Below are 25,699 nucleotides of genomic sequence, written 5' to 3' on the forward strand. Positions count from 1 at the left end.
CGCCCTCCTCTGGGATCTGGAGCGGAACTGGGGCTGTGGGTGAGAGGCCCCAGTGGTCTTTGCTGTGTTTCGCTCCCTTTTTGCTCTCCAGCAGCGAAGTTTGCCTGTTTTCCTGGTGCTTGTAAAAATAGTCTCCTTAGATCTTTAGCTTCCTGTCCGAGCGCTCCTGCCCCTGCCCCTCCCAGCCCTTGGTCTGGGATCGTGGAGAGAACGACCTAGTTCCTGCCCTCCCCCGCAGACCTCTGCCCCACCCCCACGCTCCTGATTCCTCTTCCAGACCTTCTGGCCTGTGGGCCCTCCCTCTTTTCTTGCCCCCCTTTCTCTTCTCTTTAACTGCTTCTATTGTCTGCAGTAATGTCACCCCCTTTCTCTTTTCTCTCCCGATTTCTCTTATTTTCCCCATCCCTCTTGATTCTTCTGTCGCTCCCCTCTGCTCCCGGTGGAACTTCATCAGACCCCCATCATCTCCTTTCTGTCTGTAGAGCTATCTGCTCAGTCTGTCTCTCCAACTCTCTCCCTCTCTCCATCTGTCTCTTCCCCTCCCTCCCTCTTTCTGCCCCCCCCTCCACCCCCCTCTTTAGTCATTTAAAAAAAGATTTTTGTCTTCCTGAGAAGTTCGCTTAAAAGGTTTCCATGGGAACAGTGAGGGGAGATGAAGGCAGAGAACAGAGATCTGCAGCCAAGGTGCAGAGAGACGCCCTCAGCCCCCAGAAACCCCTTATCACTGCCCCCTACCACTGCATTTCCCTTCCAGGACTAGGGATCCAGTTCCTCCATCCCCCCAACCCCTGGTGACCCTTTCTTCCACCAGCAGCCCCTTCCCTTAGGGATCCAGGCTCCCAGTTTCTCTTCCTCAAAGAGATCCAGTGTCCTGTCTCCATCCCTTAGCTCCCTATATATAGCCCTCTTCTGATAGGCACAGGTCTCACTGCCCTTGGGGGCCAGCTCTGGGACCCTGGGTTGGTAGGTGGGTGGGTTGGGATGTGTGTCGTTGTCATGGAAACCTCTGACCATGGGGTGGGGGGTGTGGAGAGCACATTTCTATGAGGCAAAGCCAGGTGGTGGTGATGGTGTGTACAGAGAATGTGTGTGATGTCTGTCACATCTGTGTGTGTGCGTGTGTGTGTCATGTTCATGTCTGGGAAAGATTTGTGTGTGTGCACATGTGCATACCTGTGTGTCCAGGCCAGAATGGTCACATGCTCACGGAGCATGTTTATCATATGTCGGGTGGTTGATACCTCTACCCACATAATCCCCATGTTTCTCCTTATCCTGAGTCCTTGGGGTCTGGGGTCTCTGGTGTGAGTCTCCGGTGTATTTTGGGTGGGGGCATCCGTGTTTGTTTGGAGTTGGGGATGATATGTGGAGGTCGTCGTGTTGAGGGTTCAGTAGGGGTTAGAAGAGGGTCCTGGAGTATATCTAGTTGGGGGGAGGGTCTAGTGAAGAGTTGATGATAGCTGGTGAACGTCTGGGATTTTCAGGGGGACATGGAATCTGTAAAGGGCATAGAGGATATGCATGGACACAGGGATCTTTAGGGGCTTGGGGGCCTGGGTCCGCGAAGGTATGTGCTGAAGCTGTGGACGCTGGAGCCCAGGAGAGGTCGCCGGACCTTTGAGGGGCATTGGAATCCAGGGCTCCTCCTCTGCTGGGTGGAGCCGCCGCCCCTCGCTTCCTCCGCGGTTTTGGTGGGGGGTCCTGCTCGGGAGGAGATGGTGGGAGGCCCGGTTGGTTTTGGGGGTCCCCTTGCCCCCCTCCCCCGTCTCTCTCGCGCTGTCTCCGGGCGACGGGGCTCGTGACAGAGGCGGCCACGGCAGCAGCGGTCGCCTAGCAACGGCGGCGGGGCCCGGGCAACGGCGGCAGCGGCGGGAGCGGCGGCGGAGGGAGCCGTTCCCGCGGCCGTCACCGCGCGGCCGGCCGTCCCGGGCCCCGCCGCCGCCCCCAACGCGCCGGGCGGTGCGAGCCGGGCCGCGCCGCCCCCTCTCCCGCCGCACCCCGCCCCTCCCCCGCGCAGGGGCGGGGCCCCTCCCCCACCGGGGACACCCCCGACCCCCCCCAGGGGGCGGTGCGAGGTAAGGGCGGGGCCGGGCGGACGAAGAGCGCGCGTGGGGGCGGGGGCGCGCGTGTGCGTGGGCGCGGGGAAGGGGGTGGGGAAGCCGCGGCGGCGGCGGCGGCGGCGGCAGCTGCTCCCTCCGCATGTTCTCGCTGCATCTTCCGAGTGGGGGGAGTTATGGTAACTGGAGGGGGACAGCGGAGGTGGGGGGGTCGGGGACCGGCCTCCGGGGGGCCAGGGTCGCGAGCTCGCGGGGGAGGCCGGTGTGGGGTGGTCTCTGAGCTCCTTGGTGGAGACAGCAGCCCGTGTGTCTGTGTATGTTTTCGTGTCCATGCTCCTGTCCCCCGTGTGTCGATGCCATGTGTACCCGGGGCCCAGTTCCTCATGCACACATGTGCACCCAGCCGTGTGCAAGCCTGTCCTCTCTCATCGTGCCTCTGTCCGGTTCCTGCCTAGGAGGCTGCTGGGCCATCCACTGGCCATACTGGTACATGTCACCTCTGACCCTGAGCTTGCATGTCCCTGGCTGGAGCTCACCTCCAGGCAGTCTCCTGTGTCTAGGGATGTGTGGCAGTCTGAGCAAGATTTTCTCTGCCCTGGTGGCAGGTGTGTGTCTTTGCATGTGTTCCATCATTGGCCTGGGTATCTGTGTCAATCCCAGCACGGGTGTCCAGGGCGTGTCTGGATGTGGGTGGTGTGCAAGTGGGGGAAGGGAGTGCGTAAGTGGGCTTCTTGGAACCCTACTATATGTGAAACACCTTTGGGGTGGGCAGGTGTGAGCCCCTGCTCTGTCTGGGAGTGGGGACAGAAAAGGTGAAAAGGAAAGGAGTGGAGAGAAAGTGGAAAAGTGGGGAGAAAGGAGGTGAAGAGGAATGAGGGAGGTTTCGCTAGGAGAAAAGAGATAGCTGGAGAATGGGAATGTGGGAGATGTTTGAGCCAGACTGAGGAAAAAAGAGGATAAGAGAGCTTAAGATGGGGAACTGGATGGGGATGGAGGGAGAAAGGGTCTGGAAGCTGGGGAGGAGGAGTGGGGAGATCAGAGAGGCCTGTGAGTAAAGCTGTTGGAGAGAAGTAAGGGGCAAGATGAGAGAGGCCACTGGTTCATGTAGGCTGTAGGATCAGGCTTAGTTGGATGAGGGATGGCCCCTCAGGCATGGAGCCTGGCTCATGGGGCCTGTCACCGCAGGGACTGTCAGTAGAGCTTCCTGTCCCCAGCACAGAGTTTTGCCCCCCATTTCTCTGCTCTGTCCAACTCTGTTCCTCATCCTGCTCTGGGGAGTACAGTGACAGCCTCCCTCCTTGGCTCCCCTCGAGAGCTGCCAGCTGGGTATGACAGGGAAGAAAGGCTGAAGGGAAGGTTAGGGATTTGGCGAATTGGAGGGCAGGGGGAGATTCTGTGGGTGATGGCAAGATTAGAGAGGTTGAAGAGGCGGGAGTCCAAGCCCTTGCTGTGTGTGTGTGTGAGAGTGCGATTGTGTGTGTACACAGGGTGTGTACATGTGTGGGTGTGTGCACAATGCCTGTGTTACGGGTATGTGTAGGTGGCTGTTATGTGTGTGCATGCGTGTATACATCGTGTAGGGATGGGACATGGAGACCCAGGATTGCAGGATGCACTGACCAGGTTTGCTCTGTGTGTGTACACGCGTATGTCACTGTATGCAGCATTCATAACAGAATGTCCTGTGTTTCTGTCACTTTCTTTTTTTCTACATGTTTTCCTTTTTTGTGGCAGCGAAAGGCTTTGTAAGCATTTGTGTTTGTCGCCTCCACGTACCTGTGACTTACGTGTGAGTTCATGGGTCTTAGTTCCTGGTAACGTGTAAGGTTAGATTACTTCCAAGAGCCAAGGAAGCCAGTTCACAAATTTGTTCTCTTTCTGTTAATTCTGTAGCTCCAAAGTAAAATTTTAGTTGATTTAAAGTTAGTCTTTGTGCCTTTATTAGAGGAGCTTGCATGTGGAAGTAGCGGCTGAGTTTGGTTTCTTTGGAACGGGAGTGAAGGCAGCCATACTGAAGAAATGGAGAGACTAAGAAAAAGATATCCTGACCCCTTAGATGCATTGTTGAATGTGTCCTAGATGGGTAATTGATGCATTTGCTCCTCATTTTCTCCTCCTTGGAGAGCAATCATGGATGCTTGCGTCGGAGTCAATCAAGGGCTCGGGGAGAAGAAGGGGTTGTCCTGAGATGAAGTGGATGTGGTCATACTTCTCATGTGAATGAATGATGTTTGTGCTTTCGGGGTACCAGGATACCTTGCTGTGATTGGGTCCACAGTATACTCAGGCATGTATCTTAGAGGTTAAACCAACTTCTTGTGTGTGTGTGTGTGTGTGTGTGTGTGTGTGTGTCAGGGTTAACTGTCCATTTCTGTAATGTGCTGCCCACATGATTGCCCAAGGGACTGGGGCCACATGTCCACACCAGTAGCTCTCATGTGGGTGTCTGGGTCAAAATGTGTACTCTCCTGTTGCAGTGTTCACATATGTCTAAGCATGTATCCCGTGGGGTATGTGGGCCTCAAGGTCTCAGAATGTGGATCTGTGGCACGCCCGTGCTCACAGTTGTCTATATGTCTCATAAGCACCTAGATTCCTATTTTTTGTACTGTGGTTATATACACGTACCCCCACAGTTCAGTGTATGTTTCTGTGCTCTACACACTGTTCCTAAGGGTCTGGCAAGGGTTCCTGTGTTATGGAGCCCACATTTCTGTAGACAGACCTTCTAACACCTGGGTTTTAGAAGCAAAGGGAAGCTAGAGACTGATTCTAGGGCAAGTTGCTGGCTATTTGCAATTCTGGAAGCAGACAGTGAAAATGTAGCTGTGGTCCTCCCTTGTTCCGGAACTTAGAGAGTTAACAGGCAGCTCTTCCGGTCCCACCCCTCCCAGTCTGTAGCTTCTTGTTGCCGTGGAGATGGTAGCCCCGCCCCTGATGCAGCACCTGCCCCCCCATTGGCTGCAGTGGTGACTGTGGGGCTGAGGGGGGAGCCCAGGCCTGGGCAGCCATTCTGGAGCTGGAGCCGGAGCTTGGCATCCCCCCACTTTCATTCTCCTCTAGCCCCTTTGCCCCTCTCAATTCCCTGGCAGCAGAGCCTCAGCTTCCCTCCTCGAGCTGCCTCCCCTCTAGACTCTTGGCAGTCCGGCCTTCATCCGCATTCTCCTCCCCTCCTCCTCCTCTCCCTACCCTCACTTGGGAGTCCCCTGAACCTCCACTGCTCATCCTCCCCGCTCTCTGCCCACTCCCCCACTCTCCTGCATTCTTCTCTTTCCTCTACCCCCTCCTTCCCTTCTGAGTCCCAGCCACTGCAGTGCACGTGGAACCGGCCCCTTCTCCCCTCCCCCCCTCATCTGCCCCTTCCTTGGATTTTCTGTCCCCAGGCTTTTTCCCCTGCCACTCCTCACAGGTCTCTTCTAAGACTTCCCCCTCCAGACCAGGGAGGGGGTCATGGGAGGCAGCCCTGGCTCTTCAGACGGACAGGGGTTCCAGGAGAGGGGAGCAGGTGAAAGATGTGCCCAGCTGAGGGGAGAGGAAAGCCTGCCTATGGGCAATGACCTTTAACCCAACTTCCCCCCCCAGCTAGCCCCTTCCTGGGGGGGTGGGCACCAAGGACCTAGCTTCCGTGGATCTTTGGTGTCCTTCTACCACTGGGGTTTTACTGACCCTCTCAGCCATGCCCTTCTGCTGACTGCCAGTCCCAGTCATGGGCCTAAGGCCTCCCACCCCGTCCCCCTCGGGGGGCTCCGGCTCGGGTTCTTTACCCCCTCCTTCCCGCCGCCAGCCTCTCAGCCGCCGCTGCTCTTCCTGCTGCTTTCCGGGGGGTAGGTGAGGCTGGAGCTGAGGGGCAGAGGGAGGTGGGCAAATGGGCTGGGGTCAGAAGTGGACACCTGGGCTAACAACGACCCCTCCCAACCTCCCTTCTGGCTCTTTTCCCCTCTCCAGAATACCACTTGGGTCGCTCGAGGAGGAAGAGCGTCCCAGGGGGGAAGCAGTACAGCATGGAGGCCGCCCCCGCTGCGCCCTTCCGGCCCTCGGTGAGTGAAGGCGCCTGCCAGATGTGGCTCAGCTGGGCCCCCTCCCCTCCAGTCCCAGCTGGAGTCCCAGCATTCTGAGAAAGGGGGCAGGAGAGAGAGAGAGAGAGCACGCACTTGCCTCTCCCCACCTCTTTGGTTTCCCCCTCCTTGGCTCTGTCCCCCTGTTTCTCAGACCAGCCCTCCCACCTTCTCCAAGCTGGTGTGTGTGTGTATGTGCATGTGTGTGAGTGCTTGCACCCGTTGGGAGCAAAGGAAGACAAATTGGTAGCAAGGTTCCTATCTCCATTTCCTCACCTCTAGAGGCTTCCCTTTTCTCCCACCCCACTTTCATCCAGGGACTCTTTCCCAGGTGAGGGGTGAGTAGGTAGAACTGACCCTGCCCCAACCCACCCATATCCCCATTTACAACCCACCCCAGCAAGGCTTCCTGAGCCGGAGGTTAAAAAGCTCCATCAAACGCACGAAGTCACAACCCAAACTTGACCGGACCAGCAGCTTTCGCCAGATCCTGCCTCGCTTCCGAAGTGCTGACCATGACAGGTACAGGGGATGGGGTGAGTGGGGTGAGTTGGATGCAAGACAGGGGGTCCTTGGGTGAGATTGGAGGGAAGGGGCTTGTCTGGGTGCAGAGAGTGAAGGCCCTGGATTGGCTGAGGGAGGCTTTGGGCCAGGGGACAGAATGGAGAAGAGGCAGCAGCAAGAGAGGGGCAGGGGATAGGGAGAGGACAAGCAGAGAGGCAGGAAGGGGAATGAAGGTGAGGCCAAGGAGGGACTCTTGTGGCCAACAGAAGGATGGGCTCCAGCCCAGGATTGAAGGAGCTGTATAGGACAGAGAAGGAGTAGTGGAGCCTGGAAAGAACAATGAAGGAATCCAGGGAAGGGGGCAGTGGGTTGGTAGGAGAGGGAGCAATGTGACCTAGGGAGAAGGGTGTGAGGGCATGGCAGCTGCTTGGAGTGGGGCTGGGGTTGGCAGATACCAATGGACGAGGGAAGGGGAGCATGAGGGAAGGGGAGGCTGGCACAGCTACACAGGTGGACAAAACAGGGAGGGGAAGCTTTAGGGTTAATCATGGATTGAAGTGCGAGGAAGAAGCCCTCAGAGAATTTCTGACGGTACTGTCTCTGAGGCTGGGGTTGCAGGAGATCTGATACTTGCTTCTGTTGTCTGCTTCTTGGGGTCCCTCTTTGGGTTTCCCCTCACCCAATCACTCCCTAGGGAGAACCCTGTCCTTCCTTTTCCCCCATGTCTGGCCGCCCCCAGGATTGGGCAGGTAGGGAGGTTGGGATAGGTGAGTCACACCGTCCCCTGCCCCCCTCCCATGTCACCAGAACTGGATTTGGGCCTGGGGGCGGGGTGAGGGCATGGTATTCCTGGCCGCGGGGGCGGGGGGCCGGGGGAGCGTAGAGCTGACGGCAAAGGAGCCCAAGATGACGGGGCTGCTATAAATAGCTTCATGGAGGCTCCCACACCCGAGCTCCCCCTCCCGCTTTCCTCCTGCTCTCCACTCTTCCTCCCCTAGCCATCTCCCAGCCGCTCACTATCTTATCCCTCTGTATTGTGTGGCCCGGCATCCATTCCCTCAGCCCCCTTTACCTTCTGCTGTCTAGTGCAGTCCCTGCTTGGCCCCCAATCTCTGTTCCCACGCCCCTCTTTCCGGCTGCTCCTCCCCATTCTCCCATCCGCTCTCCTTCTGCACGTGGCTTTGCCTCCACCTGCTCCCTCCTGCCCTACCTCCCCCTCTTTCCCAGGCCCCATTTTCCAGCTTTTCCTTCACACTTCTCTGCCCACAGCTTTCTCCTATTTCTTGTGATTTATCCCCCCTCTTTTTCCTGATTCTGCTAAAACTTGTCCTCTTCTTGCATTCATTCATTCTTCGAATCATTTAATATTTCTTAGGTACTAGCTGTGTGCCAGGCCCAAACAAACATCTTCTTTGTACTTCTGGTTCTTTACTTCCACTTTTTCCCCCTTATATTGAGGCTCTGGTTTCAGCTTGAAGTCCCACCTGGAAGTGCCCCAGTTCTCTCTCTCTCTCTTTTTTCCCCTACCATGGTCTATTTCTGGGTTGAGATATTTCCAGGTGTCCCCAGTCCTCACAACCCCTTAGGTGTGAATTGGGGGGGTAGGGGATTCTTAAAGGGTCCTGGCTTCTCTCACTTTGCTCGTGTCCTTCCCCAAGGATAGGCCAGCTTTCTTTCTGTCCCTGTCCATATGGGAAGGGGGTTCAGGAGGCTCTTTCACCTAGGATAGGTCTCTATCCTAGAGCTGGCCCTGGTGTGTCAGAAGAGTGAGGCCCTGATCCTGTGGTCTGACCCTTCCCTGCCAGGGCCCGGCTGATGCAGAGCTTCAAGGAGTCACACTCGCATGAGTCCTTGCTGAGCCCTAGCAGTGCAGCCGAGGCCTTGGAGCTCAACCTGGATGAAGATTCCATTATCAAGCCAGTGCATAGCTCCATCCTGGGCCAGGAGTTCTGTTTTGAGGTACTGAGTCTAGGGGGCTGGAGAGGGCAGGAGTGATGGAGGGTGAGGGCACAGAGGCCTGGAGAAAGTGGCACAGGTGGGGATGGTAAGGAAACAGAAACTTCTGGGGCTGGGAGAGAGGAGGGTAGGTAAGGGAGGAAGACATGGTGATGGGGTCTTGGGTGCTTAGGAGTCACCTCCCCTCTGGATCCCCATCTCAACCCCCCCACCCCTCTTTAGGTAACAACGTCTTCAGGAACAAAATGTTTTGCGTGTCGTTCTGCGGCCGAAAGGGACAAATGGATCGAGAATCTACAACGGGCAGTGAAACCCAACAAGGTATTGGGAGTAAAGGAGACACAGACAGCATGGGCAAGGCAAAGGTCAAACCACAGGGGAAGCAGGGGGCCTAGAGGGCAAGGTGAGCTAAAGGGAAGTGGGGCTTGGGGAAGAGGGGACCTGGATGAGCAGGAGGTGACCCCACATTTCTCTGAGTCCCCATTTCTTTTGCCATTCTTTCTGCCTCAGGGTCTATTACCGTAGAAGTCATAGACTTATAGTGTTGATCCATCTTTCCTGGAGGCAAGCAGTGCCCACCAGTACCCTGACAGCTGGACACCTAGACCCTGCTTGCCATGTTTCTGGGAGACTCAGAGTTGTCAGTTAGCCAAGCTTCTAGACCTTAGTTTCCTCTCCATAAAGCTGGTGGGAATGGGGTTTATATGACAATTAGATGATCTCTAAAGTCCTTTTGGCTCAGAGATTCTACAAGTCTGGGTTCTTCCCAAAGCTTCTATCTCCCAGGAGAAATGCTCCCAGTTCCATGAGCTCTTCTCGGATCCCAGGCTCCAGTGAGCTCACAGTCCTGGCAGCCCTCTTCTGGGGGAATCCCTTGTTTTTCATTGTCCATAACTAGACCCAAGAGGCTGGGTGCAGTCTGACCCATGCGGAGTCGGAACACCGAGTTCTGTTCGTGCGGCAGCCTCCCCTGAGCTTGACCAAGACCTTGTGGTCCTATGCATCCCCGGGCCCTTTCGCACTGACTCCGCACATAGCCTTGCCCATCCCGTATTTATGTAACTCACTTTTTTGTTTGTTTTTGTAGTCAATCCCTGATTGTTTTGGGGGGACTCCCCAGTTCACCCCTTCAAATTCCACCTTACTATTTTTGGTCTATTCTTTGAGCTTTTGAAACTTTTCCCAAGGCTGATTCTGTTGTCTGATGTAGGAGCCCCTTGCTGTACTAGTTGTCCAGGGCCGCAGTAACAAATTACTGCAAATTAGGTCACTTAAAATGAAAACTTTATTCTTTCAAAGTTTAGAAGACCAAAGTCCAAAAAGAAGGTGCTGGCAAAACCCTGGTCCCTCTGAAGCTCTAGGAAGAACCCTTCCCTGCCTCTTTTTGTTTTTCTCATTTTTTCTTCCTAGCATCTTGATAGCTCTTTGACTTGTAGCTGCATCTGTCCAATTTCTGCCTCTGTGTGCCTTCAGTTTAGGTATCTAAATCCCCCTCGCATATAGAAATGAGCCATTGGATTTAGGGCCCACACTAATCCAGAGTGGATACGACTTGATATGAGTAGATCAGCAAGGACCCTTTCCTCAGTGAAGGCCACATTTATAGGTTCCAAGTGGACACGAATTTTGAGGGGGGTACACTGTTCAACCCAGTACACACATCTTCTCAGCCTTCTGACTGCCGTCTTAGAGATCCTGTCACGTTGTCTCATTGCCTCTCGCCTTTTGGTGTCTCTGTCTCTCTCTCCCTTCCCTGTTATCCGCTGGGCCCACCCTACTCCCCTAGGACAACAGCCGCCGGGTGGACAATGTGTTGAAGCTGTGGATCATAGAGGCTCGGGAGCTGCCCCCCAAAAAGCGGTACTACTGCGAGCTGTGCCTGGACGACATGCTGTATGCGCGCACCACCTCCAAGCCCCGCTCGGCCTCAGGGGACACCGTCTTCTGGGGCGAGCACTTCGAGTTCAACAACCTGCCGGCTGTCCGTGCCCTGCGGCTCCATCTGTACCGTGACTCAGACAAAAAGCGCAAGAAGGACAAAGCGGGCTATGTCGGCCTGGTGACTGTGCCCGTGGCCACCCTTGCTGGGCGCCACTTCACAGAGCAGTGGTACCCCGTCACCCTGCCAACGGGCAGCGGGGGCTCTGGGGGCATGGGGGGCTCAGGAGGGGGTGGGGGCTCGGGGAGTGGCTCCGGGGGCAAGGGCAAAGGAGGCTGCCCGGCTGTGCGGCTGAAGGCGCGTTATCAGACCATGAGTATCCTGCCCATGGAGCTGTATAAGGAGTTTGCAGAGTACGTCACCAACCATTACCGGATGCTGTGTGCGGTGCTGGAGCCCGCCCTGAATGTCAAGGGCAAGGAGGAGGTGGCCAGTGCACTGGTTCACATTCTGCAGAGTACGGGCAAGGCCAAGGTGAGCACTGTGACCTCAGGAACAGGTGACCCAGCAGTGGGCACTTGCTCGGGGGCGGGGGTGGGGTGGATAGTAAGGATAGGGCACTTTGTCTTTGGAATGAGCTTGGGTTGGACAGAGGCCGACCCTTGGATTTTCCCGGGCCTCAGGACTTCCTTTCAGACATGGCCATGTCTGAGGTGGACCGGTTCATGGAACGGGAGCACCTCATATTCCGCGAGAACACGCTCGCCACTAAAGCCATAGAAGAGTACATGAGACTGATTGGTCAGAAATACCTCAAGGATGCCATTGGTATGGCCCACCCTCCGGTCTCCCTCCTCCCAAACTTACCAGATGTCCATCCCAACCCTAAACCTGACTACTCCAGACCCAAGGTCACCCTTCCTCAGCTTGATGCTTCCCAGCCTCGAGTCCCTGGCCTCTGGCCTCCAGCCATGGGATTCCGCGATTCTCCAACCCAGGCAGCCCCCATCCCTGCCCTTGGCAAGTGTGACCACCCTGTGTTGTGCCCCCACCCCAGGGGAGTTCATCCGTGCTCTGTATGAGTCTGAGGAGAACTGCGAAGTGGACCCCATCAAATGCACGGCATCTAGCCTGGCCGAGCACCAGGCCAACCTGCGGATGTGCTGTGAGTTGGCCCTGTGCAAGGTGGTCAACTCCCACTGGTGAGACTGGGAACGCTGGGTGGGGGCCGGGGCCGGGGGCCGGGGTCGTTCGTTCATCTGTTCATCCATTTGTCCATCCACAAAGAGGACTGAGTACTGGGTATGGGCAGAGCAGTGTGCTGGGGGCTGTGAGGCAGACAGACAGGATTGAGGCTTGGCCCTGCCCTGAGAGGGCATCACCCGGAATGAGTAGGGACGGAGTAGATGCACAGAAGGCCACAGAACAGTTGTAGTAGGTGTGAAGTGTCAAGTGAAGCTTCCCCCAGGAAACGTAAGGTCAGAGAAGGCAGAGCTTTGATGGGGACAAGCAGGGAAGGCTTCATGGAGGAGATGTCCCTGGGGCTGGGCTTTGAAGACTGGGTTGGGTTCTGATACATGGATATGGTGGGCAAAGGAGACATTGCAGGAGAAGGCTGTGGGACGGGCACATGAGTGAAGGTGAGCAGCCCGGGAGCTTTCGGGGGTCAGTAGTTAGCTCAGGTTTCGTGGAGCCCGCGGCTCCTAGTGGAGAGTGGAAGGAGGAGAGAGGTCCGGACAGGGGGGTTGGAGTTAGAATCTGGAAGTCCTCAGCTGTCAGGCTAAGGAGACTGAGTTCACCGGTGGGTCATGGGATGCCATTAGTGGTGCTAGTGCCAAGAAGTATCACAATCAAGAAGATTAATCCTTAAGTGGTGTAGAGTGCAGGGCGTGACGAGTAGGGAGAGCATGGTGCAGGCTAGCTGGAGGTGATTGTTTTTGGGTGAGATATGGATCAGGATGGTGGCAGGGAGGGGAGAAAAGGGCCTGCTGTGAAGGCCCCTCTGAGGAAGGGATCACCTGGAGTTGTCAACTGACTGGGAAGAAGGGAACTTGTCTTTGGGGAGTCATGGATGACTCGAGAGGCCATGAGGCTGGTGTTTAAGACCTGCGGCCTCATTGACAGAACCCAGGGAAGTCAGGAGGAGGAGCTCAGAGGTGTGGGGGCGATGGTGAGCTCTGTTTTACACTACACGAGTCAGAGTTTAAGGTGTCAATGGGATGCTGAAGTGGAACGGGGAGGTGGGGGAGTGAGTGCTGAGCCATCGCAGGGAGTGGGGATCACGCAGGGGCACCTCCATCCCCATTTCCCTGGAATCCAGAAGAGTTGGGGGGTCCGAGCTCCCTGTACCTCAAGTGACCCTCCATCTCTCTCCCATCTCTGTCTCTCCCTGGTGTCTGTTTTTCTTCTACTCCTCTCCTTGTCTCTCTCATACACCCTCCGTCTCTCTCCCGCATGTCTCTCTCCCTTCACCTTCTCTCCCCCTCCATTTCTCTCTCCCCGATCTGTCTGTTCCCTCTCCCATAGGCCTCTTCTTCCAGCAGCCTTCCGTCTTCCTGCTGCAGTCCCTCCCTCCCTGTCTCTCCCTGACTCTGTTTCCACACCCTCACCTCCTACCACCCCCCTCAGCATGTTTCCTGGAAGCTGAGGGTCTCTGGGGCTCAGTCCCGGTCTCTCTCTTTCTCTCTCTCTCTCTCTGTCTCCCCACCCCTTCCCCTCAGCGTGTTCCCGAGGGAGCTGAAGGAGGTGTTTGCATCTTGGCGACTGCGCTGCGCAGAGCGGGGCCGGGAGGACATCGCTGACAGGCTGATCAGCGCCTCGCTCTTCTTGCGCTTCCTCTGTCCAGCCATTATGTCGCCCAGTCTCTTTGGGCTCATGCAGGAGTACCCAGATGAGCAGACCTCACGAACCCTAACCCTCATCGCCAAGGTCATCCAAAACTTGGCCAACTTTTCCAAGTGAGGGAAGCCTCAGGCAGGGGTAGGGTGGGGCTGGGGGTGGCCAGGAAGGGTCTCCCGAGTCCCCAGAGACCCTCAGACGGGTGGGCGTGAGGCCTTCTGTGTGCGTGACCTCTACTTTCTGGACACCTTGGCCAGGTTTACCTCAAAGGAGGACTTTCTGGGATTCATGAATGAGTTTCTGGAGCTGGAGTGGGGTTCCATGCAGCAGTTCCTGTATGAGATCTCCAACCTGGACACGCTGACCAACAGTAGTAGCTTTGAGGGTTACATCGACTTGGGCCGAGAGCTCTCCACACTCCATGCCCTGCTCTGGGAGGTGCTGCCCCAGCTCAGTAAGGTCAGCAGATGCCCATCTGCCCCCTCCCCAGGTGTTTCCAGAGGCTCCAGTGGCCCGAGAGACCACCCCTCGCACAGATTTTTCTCCCCTCCTTATCCCCACCCCGTCTCTACCACTCCCCCAGTTCGGACACCCTTCCCCCCGTACCCTCTGGGGCCCTCTTAGAGCTGTGCGCTCAGGTAACAGCCTCACCCTTCCAGGAAGCCCTCCTGAAGCTGGGCCCACTGCCCCGGCTCCTCAACGACATCAGCACAGCTCTGAGGAACCCCAACATCCAAAGGCAGCCGAGCCGTCAGAGCGAGCGGCCCCGGCCTCAGCCTGTGGTGCTTCGGGGCCCGTCGGCCGAGATGCAGGGCTACATGATGCGGGACCTCAACAGGTGAGCACCGGGGACCCCCATGCCTGTGCCCTAGGGACCCCGACTTCTCTGCTCCGGGGACATCTCACTGGGCCCCTGTGCATCTCTCTCGGGCGTGAAAGAAAGGAAAAAGAGGCAGGCTCTCAGAGAAAATGGTAAGGAGACGGGTTAGGCTGAGAGCCCTTTAAGGCCAGGGGGAGCAGGCATCTCCGAGCCCCAGGAAGAGTGAGGGGGCTCCTCTGGCTCCAGCCTATTGGAAGCCTGGGGCTTCCTGCCACGAGCTCTGCTTTGCCTAGCCCCTCTGCCGGCCCATGCCTGCCCCAGAGCCGAGGTTCAGCCACACATGCTGGATCAGCCGTGTAGCACCCAAACACTGAACCGTCTCTGGTCCGGTCGGTAAATAAGTACCACCCCGGCCCCCACCAGAACCTAGCGGACCTCAGTTACCACCCAGCGCTGGGGAAGTAATGTGGGGATCCTAGCAGGGCCTCCTGAGCCCAGCATCCATTTCGATGCGGCGGCCTCGGCTGCTGCTTATTCTGCTGACCGCCCTGCTTGTCCCTCTGCCCCGGCCTCCCTCCACGATGCCATACCCATTCCACCATTCCCACCTCTCCTTCCATGCGTCCACGCCTTCTGCCCACCTCTCTCCTTCTCTCTGTCTGTGCTCGCCCCTCTTCCCATCTCTCTCCAGCTCCATCGACCTTCAGTCCTTCATGGCTCGCGGCCTCAACAGGTGAGGGGCTCTCCCCTCCCCCGTCCCCCTCTCCTCTCCTCTCTGCTCCCCCCTCCCACTCCAGTGGCCTTCACCTTCCTCCTCTCCTCTTCTCCTCCATGCACCCTCATCTCCTCCATATCTGCCCGGACTTGCCCCTCATCCCTCCTCTTGGTGCCCCCATCTCCCCTCCTCTAGGCCTCACTCCCTTCCTGGAGGGGTCTCTTCCTTTCCTTTTTCCCATGTATCCCCTCCCATGCTCCCTGCCGGCCCTCTCCAGAGCTGCCACCACCAGCTCCCCGCCCTTCCCTACAGGTCCCGCTTCTCACCCCAAGGCCTGTGCCACCCCACAGTAGGCTCAGTTGCCAGTGGCCACGGCCTCACCTCCTGCTCGTATGCCCCTTTCCCTTCCCGCAGCTCTATGGACATGGCTCGCCTCCCCTCCCCAACCAAGGAAAAGCCACCCCCACCACCCCCCGGTGGGGGTAAAGACCTGTTCTATGTAAGCCGTCCACCCCTGGCCCGCTCTTCGCCGGCATACTGCACAAGCAGCTCGGACATCACAGAGCCGGAGCAGAAGATGCTGAGTGTCAACAAGAGTGTCTCCATGCTGGATTTGCAGGGCGACGGGCCCGGTGGCCGCCTCAACAGCAGCAGTGTGTCCAACCTGGCGGCCGTTGGGGACCTGCTGCACTCGAGCCAGGCTTCCCTGACTGCGGCCTTGGGGCTGCGGCCTGCACCCGCAGGACGCCTCTCCCAGGGGAGCGGCTCGTCCATTACCGCGGCTGGCATGCGGCTCAGCCAGATGGGTGTCACCACGGACGGTGTCCCTGCCCAGCAACTGCGCATCCCCCTCTCCTTCCAGAACCCTCTCTTCCACATGGCTGCTGATGGGCCAGGCCCCCCAGGGGGCCACGGAGGGGGTGGTGGTCACGGCCCACCTTCCTCCCACCACCACCATCACCACCATCACCACCACCGAGGTGGAGAGCCCCCTGGGGACACCTTTGCCCCGTTCCATGGCTATAGCAAGAGTGAGGACCTCTCCTCAGGGGTCCCCAAGCCCCCTGCCGCTTCCATCCTTCACAGCCACAGCTACAGTGATGAGTTTGGACCCTCTGGCACTGACTTCACCCGTCGGCAGCTCTCACTCCAGGACAACCTGCAGCACATGCTATCCCCTCCCCAGATCACCATTGGTCCCCAGAGGCCTGCCCCCTCAGGGCCTGGAGGTGGGAGTGGCGGTGGGGGCAGTGGTGGGGGTGGCGGGGGCCAGCCGCCTCCATTGCAGAGGGGCAAGTCTCAGCAGTTGACCGTCAGCGCGGCCCAGAAACCCCGGCCATCCAGTGGGAATCTGTTGCAGTCACCGGAGCCGAGTTACGGCCCTGCCCGTCCACGGCAACAGAGCCTCAGCAAAGAGGGCAGCATTGGGGGCAGCGGGGGCAGCGGTGGCGGAGGGGGTGGGGGGCTCAAGCCCTCCATCACAAAGCAGGTACGTGGGGGTGGGAGGAAGGCCAGATGGGGGAGGGACAGGAAGGGAAGGAGGAAATGGGTTGCGGAAGTGGGGGGGCAGAATAGTCTGGGGTCTGAAGTCACACTATTCTCACCTTCTTTCATTCATTAGCTGTATATAGAGCTCCTGCTATGTGCCATGTCTTGTTCTGGGCACCGTGGCTTTGACAGTGAACGCCACCCAAGCCATGCCCTTGTGGAGCTCACGTCTCCAGAGGGGAGACATGATAAATAATTAAACAGCATTCACAAGGGCATCGGCACAAGAGCAGGGGAGCAAGACTGGGATGGTTATCTCCTTTGGCAGCACTCTCTCCTAAATGCACCCTGCCTTCTCCCACCTTTCCTCTCTACCCCCACCTCGCCCTGTCCCAGCATTCTCAGGCGCCATCCACTTTGAACCCCACCATGCCAGCCTCCGAGCGGACGGTGGCCTGGGTCTCCAACATGCCTCACCTGTCCGCTGACATTGAGAGTGCCCACATTGAGCGAGAAGAGTACAAGCTGAAGGAGTACTCCAAGTCGATGGATGAGAGCCGACTGGATAGGGTACGCTGGGCCCCTGACCTTCCCAGTACGCACAGGGGAAGCACCGGGGGTCAAGTAGTTACAGGGGGAAGAGACAAAGATCTGATCCCCCTTTCCTGAGAAGCCTTCAGGCTTCTAGGGGAGGCTGGGCATACACAGTCTGTTGGAAAGCCAATTTCCAACTGTATTTTGTGGCTTATACTCATCATAGGCTGTTGGCGGAGAAATGGTCTATGTTAAAGCTTATTTCTGTGTTCCTCCCCAGAGAAAACATAAGCCCTGGCTTCTGTAACTACCCAGGGAAGGGAGGGCTGCTCTACCAGCGGTGTGAGCTGCTGAACTGGGTGGGGACAGATAGGTTATAGGTGTACTACAGATGATGTCCACCTTACCCACCTTACCCAGGTGACAGAGGGTCGCTGTTGGGAAGTGGTACTTATTGGCCCATGTGTGCAGAGACCAGACTCCGCTCGTGGTGGCCCAGAGCAAAAGACAACAAGAGCTCCGGGGCCCCACACAGATAACTTAGCAGAAAGTTCCTTGGGGAAGCTGTTGGTCCAAGGACTCTGAAGAAGAGGCTGGCTGTAGGATTAGGTTGATGTAAAGACTGTAGGACCCCATCTTGTGGAGGCAGAAAGAAGTTTCTCAGGAGCTGTGGTCTTTGAGCATAGGAAAATGTTTGGGACTGATCTAGATGGATTTGGCGTAGCAAGTTCCATGAGAGAATTAAGCCTTAATGCCATAAGGTAGCCACCTGAGGTCATAAATAACATCTCTTCTTTACGTCTAGAATGGAGTTGATTATGTATGTGTCCTCTTTGGAGAATGAGCAAATACTCTTTCAAATCATATTTTCTGTTCTATGGCTCAGATGAGATATTTTTGTTGAGGAAGGCTCCAGACTGGAACCGTCCAGTAGAATTTTCTGCAGTAATGAGAAATGTTCTGTGATCTGCACCATCCAGTATGGTAACCACTGGCCATATGTGGCTGATGCTATTGAGGAACGAAATGTTTAGTTTTACTTACATTTTAAAGAGCCACACATAGCTAATGGCTGCTGTATTGAGTAGCACACACAGCTACAGACTCTCGAGCCAACAGGGCAGATAAAATGGCTCTCCTATGCCCTTCTAGCCCCAGAATTCCAGGATCATTATCAACAGAGACGCAGTCCTAGATTCTCAGCCTGGACTTGTCTGAAGCCCAGACCTGTTATCCCACATAGCCTCTCCTTATCCAATGTCTTGTCTTCCTGGGTATCCCCCTCCCCTGCTCTGGTTAGATTGAGCAGTCACCTTAATCTTTAATTTCTGGGTGCGGTCACTCAAGGTGTGTCCTTGAGTCTGTCTAGGTTCTTGTGTGGGCCCTCATACGTCCAGATTTACATGTGAGGGCAGGTATGTATTTCTCAGGGTATGGGACCATATAGTTTGCCCCATGGAAGGACCTTCTCAAAAGCCCCCATGTCTGGTATGATCAGCAGGCAGGGGAAGGACTGGAGAAGGCCGCTGGGATGTCCCTCACCATGCAGTGGCTGCATGGAAGGCAAGGACAGAGACTGGGTGGTGGGGTCGGGGTGAGGCACCCCTCATAGTGCGGGGTCTTGTGCCCGGCGGGCAGGTGAAGGAGTATGAGGAAGAGATCCACTCACTGAAGGAACGGCTGCACATGTCCAACCGGAAGCTAGAAGAGTATGAGCGGAGGCTGCTGTCCCAGGAAGAGCAGACCAGCAAAATCTTGATGCAGTATCAGGCCCGACTGGAGCAGAGTGAGAAGAGGCTAAGGCAGCAACAGGTGGAGAAGGATTCGCAGATCAAGAGCATCATTGGCAGGTGAGGGGCGGCCTGGGGAGGGGTAGCAAGGGAGAGCCTGAGGCTGAAGAGAGCCAGTGAGCTCCCTCTCCAGCCTCCAGTCCCAAACTCAGGACACCAGGAGGAAAGCCCATGACCCTGCTCCCAGAGATTGCCACTCACTCACCAATCACCAAGTAGGGAGAAACCTCTAGTTAGTGCATAAATGTCCCTGTGCCAAATCCTGATTTCTCCCCTGACAGAGTAACTTCTGAACCCCTAAGAAAATGTGCCTGTTACTGTCCCATCACTGTGTGTCTGGCCCCAGCCTAGGCCAAGACTCCCCACTGGTTTTTCTCAATCAAGCCTATGACGTTCTCCCCGAACCCATGAGGAGATCCCTAACCAGAGTAGCCCCTAGCCATCCCTATCCTGGGTAAACCTTCTCCAGCCCTGAAAAGATGTTCCATTAGAAAATGAATGACCCTTCTTTTAGCATGTGCACATTTTCAACAGCTCTGTCAAGCCCTGGCCTCCAAAGGTGTCTCAGACAGGGGGTCAGCTATCCTGAGAAGTGGATGGGACCCCAGGCCCCACTCTAACTAGAGCCAGTCCCATTTTGACCCACTCTGAATGTAGCTTTGAGTAAGATTAGTTACAAGAAAAGAGCTTGACTTGAAACTTATTTTGAAACCCCCCTCTAACGGATATCCTTGATGAGAAATCACCTTGAGAATCTTCATCAAAGGCAGGGAGGTGATGGTAAATGATGACTGTAGAGACCCCTCTTGGGCTATGGGCATCCCAAGGGAGGCCCTGGAGGTGTCCTAGGTTCAGTGAGGTGGAATGGGAGACGTAGAAGCCAGGCTTTCAGCCATAGAGGGGCTGCGGGAGGGCATTGTCCTGAATGAGAGGGTGGAGGGCCAGGGGGTGTCTGGGTGGTCGAGGTCTTTGAGGCCCAGAAAGCTTCCTTAGCAGGGAGATGTGAGGGTCCCTGAGAGGGAGGTTAATACAGGGAGTCTTTTGGGTTGTAACAATGGAAGGATTCTGAGGGCAGAGGAGGACACCAGAGGCTTTTCCAGAGAGCTACAGGGGTTCCCCAGGATCAGGAGTTCCCCTGACAGGCTCCAAGCCCGTGCGCGCCACTAACCCCACTGAAGCCCGTCCCTTCAGGCTGATGCTGGTGGAGGAGGAGCTGCGCCGGGACCACCCCGCCATGCCTGAGCCGCTGCCCGAACCCAAGAAGAGGCTGCTCGACGCTCAGGTGGAAATTACAATGTCATTTATCTTCTCCGTGTCCCATCCCCATCCATCCCACTGTCCTTCGTGCACTCACTGCACCAGCCACCCAGCCCCATCGCCATCTGTCTCCCACTGTCCTCCGTTTGTCCACTGGCTGCTCTTGGCAGCACCCCCCACCAACGACCCCATCTTCATCCCGTCGTCTGTGCCTTTGTCACTCCTGGCAGTGTCAGCCCCACCCCTGTGCCTTCCTGCCCCATCTTTCCCACTCCTGTCTGGGTCTCCGAACATCCACCAGAACCTCAGTCTCTCTGCCCCCAGAGCCCACCCAGTTCCCAGCACCCCTGCCCTGTCTGTGCCTGCTCCTGTTCACATCAGGGAATTCAGCTTCTTCTGAGCTCTTCTTGGGCCGAAGGGCTAGAGGCTGTAGTTTGCTGGAATAGAGTATGAGTTCTAGCTTCTCAGGCTCTGAATGGTGCTCATCACCTCTGTTCTCTTGGCTCCCCAATTTCCCTGTGTCCCCGGGGAAGCTCTGAAATAGCTTCCTGTTCTGACTCTTTAGCTCTTGAAGGCCCCTCCCACCCCATAAGCCCTTTTTCCCTCAGTATTTAAATCCAGTGAAGGCCTCTGGCCTGTCCCTCCCTCTGGTCCTCACACCTGTCCAGTCTCCAGCTCCCTGCTGCCCTCCCTCTCTTCTCAGCCAGCTTTTATTTATTTATTTATTTATTTATTTATTTATTTATTTATGTTAAAAGATTTTATTTATTTACTTACTTGAGAGAGAATGAGAGGAGAAAGGTCAGAGGGAGAAGCAGACTCCCTGCCAAGCAGGAAGCCCGATGCAGGACTCAATCCCAGGACTCCAGGATCATGACCTGAGCCGAAGGCAGTTGCTTAACCCACTGAGCCACTCAGGTGCCCTCTCAGCCAGCTTTTAGGACCTCCCTTGTGCACCCTTAACCCTTGCTCTCCCCAATTCTGCTCCCTTTCCCACCCACGCTCCTCCTTCCTCTGCTCTGACCGCCAGGCTTCCCCACCACGACCGCCAAGGCTCCTGACCCCGTGACCCCACTCTCTCCCCCTGCAGCTCCTCATCAGGTAATTCTCCTGGTTCCGCTTTGACCACGGGCGGAGGACACAGGGGGAGGTGACTCCGGACCACTGCAGGTTGGTCATGAAGCCCACTTCCCTCTGACTCTCTGGAGCGTCTCCCCACCGCTCCCCAACTGCTGCCTCCACACCCGAGAACCTCCACAGACCCTACCCTCCTGACATGTCCTGCACAGACCCATCTCCAAGCCACTGCCCAAAGAGAGCACTTCCTGCTGCTCCCCAAACTGTTCAGTGACACCCTACCCACTCCAAGCATTTTACCCTGGACAGGCCCAGCACATCCCCCCATCTCCTTCGATAGAACCCACCGCCCAGCCTCCTCTCAGTCCTCTTCCTCTGCCTCTCCAGTGTATGTCTGTCACCCCCCATTTCACCAGAGCGTCCTTGGGAGTTGGGGAGTTAGGGGTGGGGTTTGTTAAGGGGTGGCAGTGATGATGGGTTGGGGGACCCTGGCTAGAGGGGCTGAGCTGACTGCGGCAGGTAGGTGGGGGTTTCCTCTTCCCTCCCTAACCTTGGTTCTCCACCCCTCCCCTGTTCCTCTCTTCCTCCTCCCTTACATCTGTGAGGTAGAAGGCATCTGCAGCTCCTGCTGGGCCCCACTGGTGGGAATTAGGAATGGGTAGGCTACCTCTGGAAGACTTTGGGAAGGGGCACTGGAAAGAATGCTGTTGGGATGTCAGGAAACTAGGCAGGGTGAGTGGAACAAGAAGGAACAAAAAAGGAGCCTTGACAGATGTTAGGATGCAGACTGGCCTGTGTGGCGTGGGAGTTGGAAGTGGGGTGAGCCGTCTTCCTAGATAAGATCATGGGCTCAGTAGCCATGTGGATTCCCAGGCAGAGATGCCAGGAACAGCATGTTAAATAATCTCTATTCTTCTTGTCAGAGCTTACTCCCCCTCTCCCGCCACCCAGTGGCCTTGCCGGACGCACAGTCCTACCTAAAAACCAGTAAATGGGAACCTGTCAGCCACTGACATCATTTCTGAGATGCTCTCTTTTCTGTGGGATTGATCTGCAGTGGGCAGTGGCTCTTCACACTGTAATTTTAACTCTCTGCCTGCCCAGCCTCTCTGCCAAAGTAGTTCGTGATCTGTAAACAGATGCTAGAAGGCACCAGGGGACCGCACCATTTAAAGGACTCCTGCAGTGAATTCTTTTGTAAAATGAATAACGGCACCCTCATTTATCTACTTTCTAAATTTGGGTCCATGGGGGTGTAGGGGGCATGCCTGTGCTCTGCTGCCAGCAGACAGGCAGAGAGGAGGGGATCTGAGGTTCCCTTCCCCTGCTCTCCCACCATACTCAGGATCCCCTACCATACGTAACTTCCTCTCTTGCTGACTTTGGGAAAATGTTCGAGGTGCTCAGTAAGATAAGGGGGAGGTTTTGCTCAAGGCTGGGGTTTTGGTGACCTTCGAAGAGGTGAGCTCTTTGATTTGGAAGGGAGACCTGACCTGGGAGCCTCTACTTGGGATGTTCTTCTATCCTACAGAGATATGGTTACACCTAACAGGCCTAAATGCCCAGTGGCCCGGGAAATAAATAGGACCCTTCCTAAATCACTTTCAGGTTTTGGTCCCTCTGCAATGCAGCCATTGGCTTAAAAATTAATTTTGTGCCTGTATTTTAAAAAGCCAAGTGAGTGACTGGAAGTGTAGTTAGTATAGACAGCTTGCTTCTCTCCCAGCAGAGGAACAGAGGAACAGCAGAAGCCAAAGCTGAGGGCAGGAGGCAGGAGCTAGCTGGTTTGGGGTGGGGAGTAGGGTCTGGTACCCCTCTCCTTCTAACTGCGATCCCAGGGAGAGGGATTGAAAGGAGCATGGGGGTGGAAAGGAATGAAGCAGTTCTGCTTCCTGGGGGCACAGAGATGGGGCCATGCTGTGCCTCTGCAGACGCTCAGTAGCACAAGAGAGAGGCAGCCCTCCCACAAGGTTTTTACCATCCCCCATCACTTCCCTGAATCCCTTGCCCGCCCCCCCCAGTACAGTTAAACCTCTCTCTGATTTGGAATGTTTCATTCAAGAAGATGACCACTCTGAACAAGTGACAGAATTGGAATGGCGGTGTCTATTGAAATGCACGTCTTCAAAACACATCCACTTAAGTAGGACTCAATGAACAGGGCTTTTCCACTCGAGGTCCTCAGGGAGCATGTGTTCATGAATAGATAGGATTCAAAAGTCTGTTGGCTGGTACCCTCCTACAGACACGTTCCCACCATTGATTTGCTTAGCACACCCTTTCTTCAGAGCTGAAGGAAAATTCAAGCCCAGTTTTTGTTCAAATTATGAAAAAACTCCAAATCCATAGGGGTTCGGATTAATGAGGTTTTGCTGTACTGCCTCCCCTTGTTCCCTTAACACAAAGTTCCTACCTTGGATTGGGGGTGGACTGGGAGGGGGTTCCAAGAGGAGGAGGGAGGCTGGGTAGGGGAAGATACAAGGGGTTAGGTTGCGGGTGAGATAGGAACTCGTTTCTTTTGAACTGGTTTCCTGGTATGACTCCCTGGGTTGAAGGCCCGTTAGGAGTCAGGGGGTGAGATTCTCTTCTCCCTGATCCCAGAAGATGTACCTTCTACTTCAGGTGAGAAACAAAATAGGAAGATGGAGGTGGGAGGGGTTGTCCTGGGGGCAGGGAGGGGGACATGATTTATGGAGTGGGCTGGTCATGGAGGGGGGCATGGCTAAGGGGGCTGGCACCCAGGCCCCCGCGAAGCGTCTCAATAAGTCCGCGCTCTCCTCTTTGGTGTCTTGCAGGAGAGGCAGCTTCCCCCCTTGGGTCCAACAAACCCGCGTGTGACGCTGGCCCCACCTTGGAACGGCCTGGCCCCCCCAGCACCGCCCCCCCCACCCCGGCTGCAGATCACCGAGAACGGCGAGTTCCGAAACACCACAGACCACTAGCCCACCGAGCATCATAGACCTTCCTCTCCCTCCCCATGCACCCTGCCCTGGAACAGCACCCACCACCAGGACTGGATGTCGCCGAGGGACAGCGGGATTGCCTCCCTGAATGCCTCCTTGGGGGGCACCAATCCCCCACCCCCACCGCACCATTTCCAGGGGGGAAGAGTGCGGACCCTTAGCTGTCCCCTTTTCCTTCCTGTTGGGGTGCTGCCCCCTGTGACCCCCAGGGACCCTTGCCCCAGGACACCACCTACCCCACACAGACCCCTTCACTCCGGGGTGCTATCCCCATCCTCTGCCTCATCGTTCCCCTGAGCACTGGGGGACAGACCCTCGCCCCCACCCTGGGGGTGTGGCACCTCCAAACTTTCAACTTCAGGGTGATTTTTTAGCAGTAACCAGAGCTGACAATCTAACTCCCCTCCACCGCCCCATTATGGCCTCCCCTGTCCCCCTTGCTATGGGGAGGGGACCCCGGGTGAGGGGGCCCTAATACCCCTTGATTTCTCAGGAGCGTCTGGGGGGGCTCAGCACGCACAAACTCCTTCTCCTCCTACTACTCTTAAATTTACTCCCTCCCCACCCAGAACCCAGATGGGGTGGAGGGGCCACCGGGGCAGGGAGGGGGCGGCAAGGGGGGAATGGGAGTCATCTCCCCTTCCTCCCACACCTGATCTGCTCTTGGCTGGTCCCAGAGCGGGGTGAGGGGGCTTATGCCCCCCCCTCCCCCAGTGTGTTGGGTGGGGTGGAATTGAGGTTGGGTGAGGGGTTAGGGTCTAGGAGGGTGTGTATGTTAGGGAGGACAGACTAGTTGGTCTGCCCTACCCTGACACACACAGCCCCCCTTGCCCCTCCCCTCTCTCTTCTTGGTCTCTACTCCCAGGGGGAGGGGGGAACTTACTCTAGGAAAAGCCATGTCTCTCTCCCCCAGGGTGGGGGGACCTGTGTTGGAGGAGGGGTGTTGGGGGCCCCCCCTTCCATGACTCTGTCCCCCCGGGGGAGGTAGGACAGGGCTGGGCTTCCCTCTCATCCTCCCCCCTCCCCAATCTCCCTCCACCGCCCTCCCTCCCGCCAGCTCCACAATTTTTCGGTGTTTCTCTGTACATAGCTCTCTGGCGGGATAGGGGAGGTAGGATGGATGGGGTTTAGGGTGGGTAGGTCATGGGAGGGGAGAAGCCCCTCCTTGGCACCCCCTCTTCCCTGACTGCTGTCCCCTACCCAGCCTTGCCCCCTCATCCCTTCTTGCGTTTGGTATTGAGACTCTTTCCAGACTTCACCCTTCTTTCTTTTGTATGGACAGTTCCCCTTCAGTCCCATCCCCCTACACATATACACCCAGCCGGGGCCAAATTTATACTTATATAAAAGTTGTAAATATGTGAAATTTTATCCCTGTGCCCTTTCCTTGCTTTCCCAACCTTAGACCCTACCCCTGGACCCTCTTTCCTCCTCTCTTTGGCTGTTGTAATTATCTGGGGTTTGTACTGTACATATTGGGGGTGTGTGTGTGTGGGCTGGGGGCAACCCCTCTGTACAGAGCTTCCTGGCCCCCTCCCCCCCACGCTTCCCTCCCCCTCAATCACCCTAAGGGTAGGGAGATGCTCTTCCTACCTGTTTTATTTTGTTTTCTCGTTCTCCCTCCCCACCCTATCCCACCCCACTCCCAGCCTTCTCTGTCCTCCCCCACGATCCCTTTTTCTCCACTCCCAGCCCCATTTCCTTTTTTTCTGGAGTGTGTGGTGAAACAGAAAAATCATGTTTAATAAACGGAGATTGTTCTTTTA

General features: G+C 56.3%; 1 protein-coding gene across 20 annotated transcripts in view; it reads left to right on the forward strand.

The window, feature by feature from the left end:
* SYNGAP1 (synaptic Ras GTPase activating protein 1) overlaps window positions 1–25,699 on the forward strand; it is a 33,297-nt gene extending 7,598 nt beyond the window's left edge. For 4 of the 20 annotated variants that reach the window (XM_047734258.1, XM_047734253.1, XM_047734261.1 and 1 more), the window contains 16 exons: window positions 6,003–6,094; window positions 6,513–6,634; window positions 8,422–8,575; window positions 8,795–8,893; window positions 10,359–10,985; window positions 11,135–11,279; window positions 11,509–11,653; window positions 13,172–13,408; window positions 13,547–13,748; window positions 13,949–14,127; window positions 14,801–14,842; window positions 15,239–16,313; window positions 16,709–16,882; window positions 18,485–18,696; window positions 19,828–19,921; window positions 23,766–25,699. In XM_047734258.1, coding sequence (XP_047590214.1) covers window positions 6,003–6,094; window positions 6,513–6,634; window positions 8,422–8,575; window positions 8,795–8,893; window positions 10,359–10,985; window positions 11,135–11,279; window positions 11,509–11,653; window positions 13,172–13,408; window positions 13,547–13,748; window positions 13,949–14,127; window positions 14,801–14,842; window positions 15,239–16,313; window positions 16,709–16,882; window positions 18,485–18,696; window positions 19,828–19,921; window positions 23,766–23,912 — 3,746 coding nt within the window. In that variant the 3' untranslated portion in view covers window positions 23,913–25,699. Of the gene's footprint in view, window positions 1–20; window positions 40–2,042; window positions 2,076–2,164; window positions 2,237–4,953; window positions 5,886–6,002; window positions 6,095–6,512; window positions 6,635–8,421; window positions 8,576–8,794; window positions 8,894–10,358; window positions 10,986–11,134; window positions 11,280–11,508; window positions 11,654–13,171; window positions 13,409–13,546; window positions 13,749–13,948; window positions 14,128–14,800; window positions 14,843–15,238; window positions 16,314–16,708; window positions 16,883–18,484; window positions 18,697–19,814; window positions 19,922–20,923; window positions 21,064–23,765 lie in introns of those variants that run through there. The other 16 variants (XR_007128190.1, XR_007128189.1, XM_047734259.1 and 13 more) reach the window with 16 other exon arrangements.

Source organism: Lutra lutra, chromosome 6, assembly GCF_902655055.1.
Source record: "Lutra lutra chromosome 6, mLutLut1.2, whole genome shotgun sequence".
In the NCBI taxonomy this organism is placed as follows: Eukaryota; Metazoa; Chordata; class Mammalia; order Carnivora; family Mustelidae; genus Lutra; species Lutra lutra.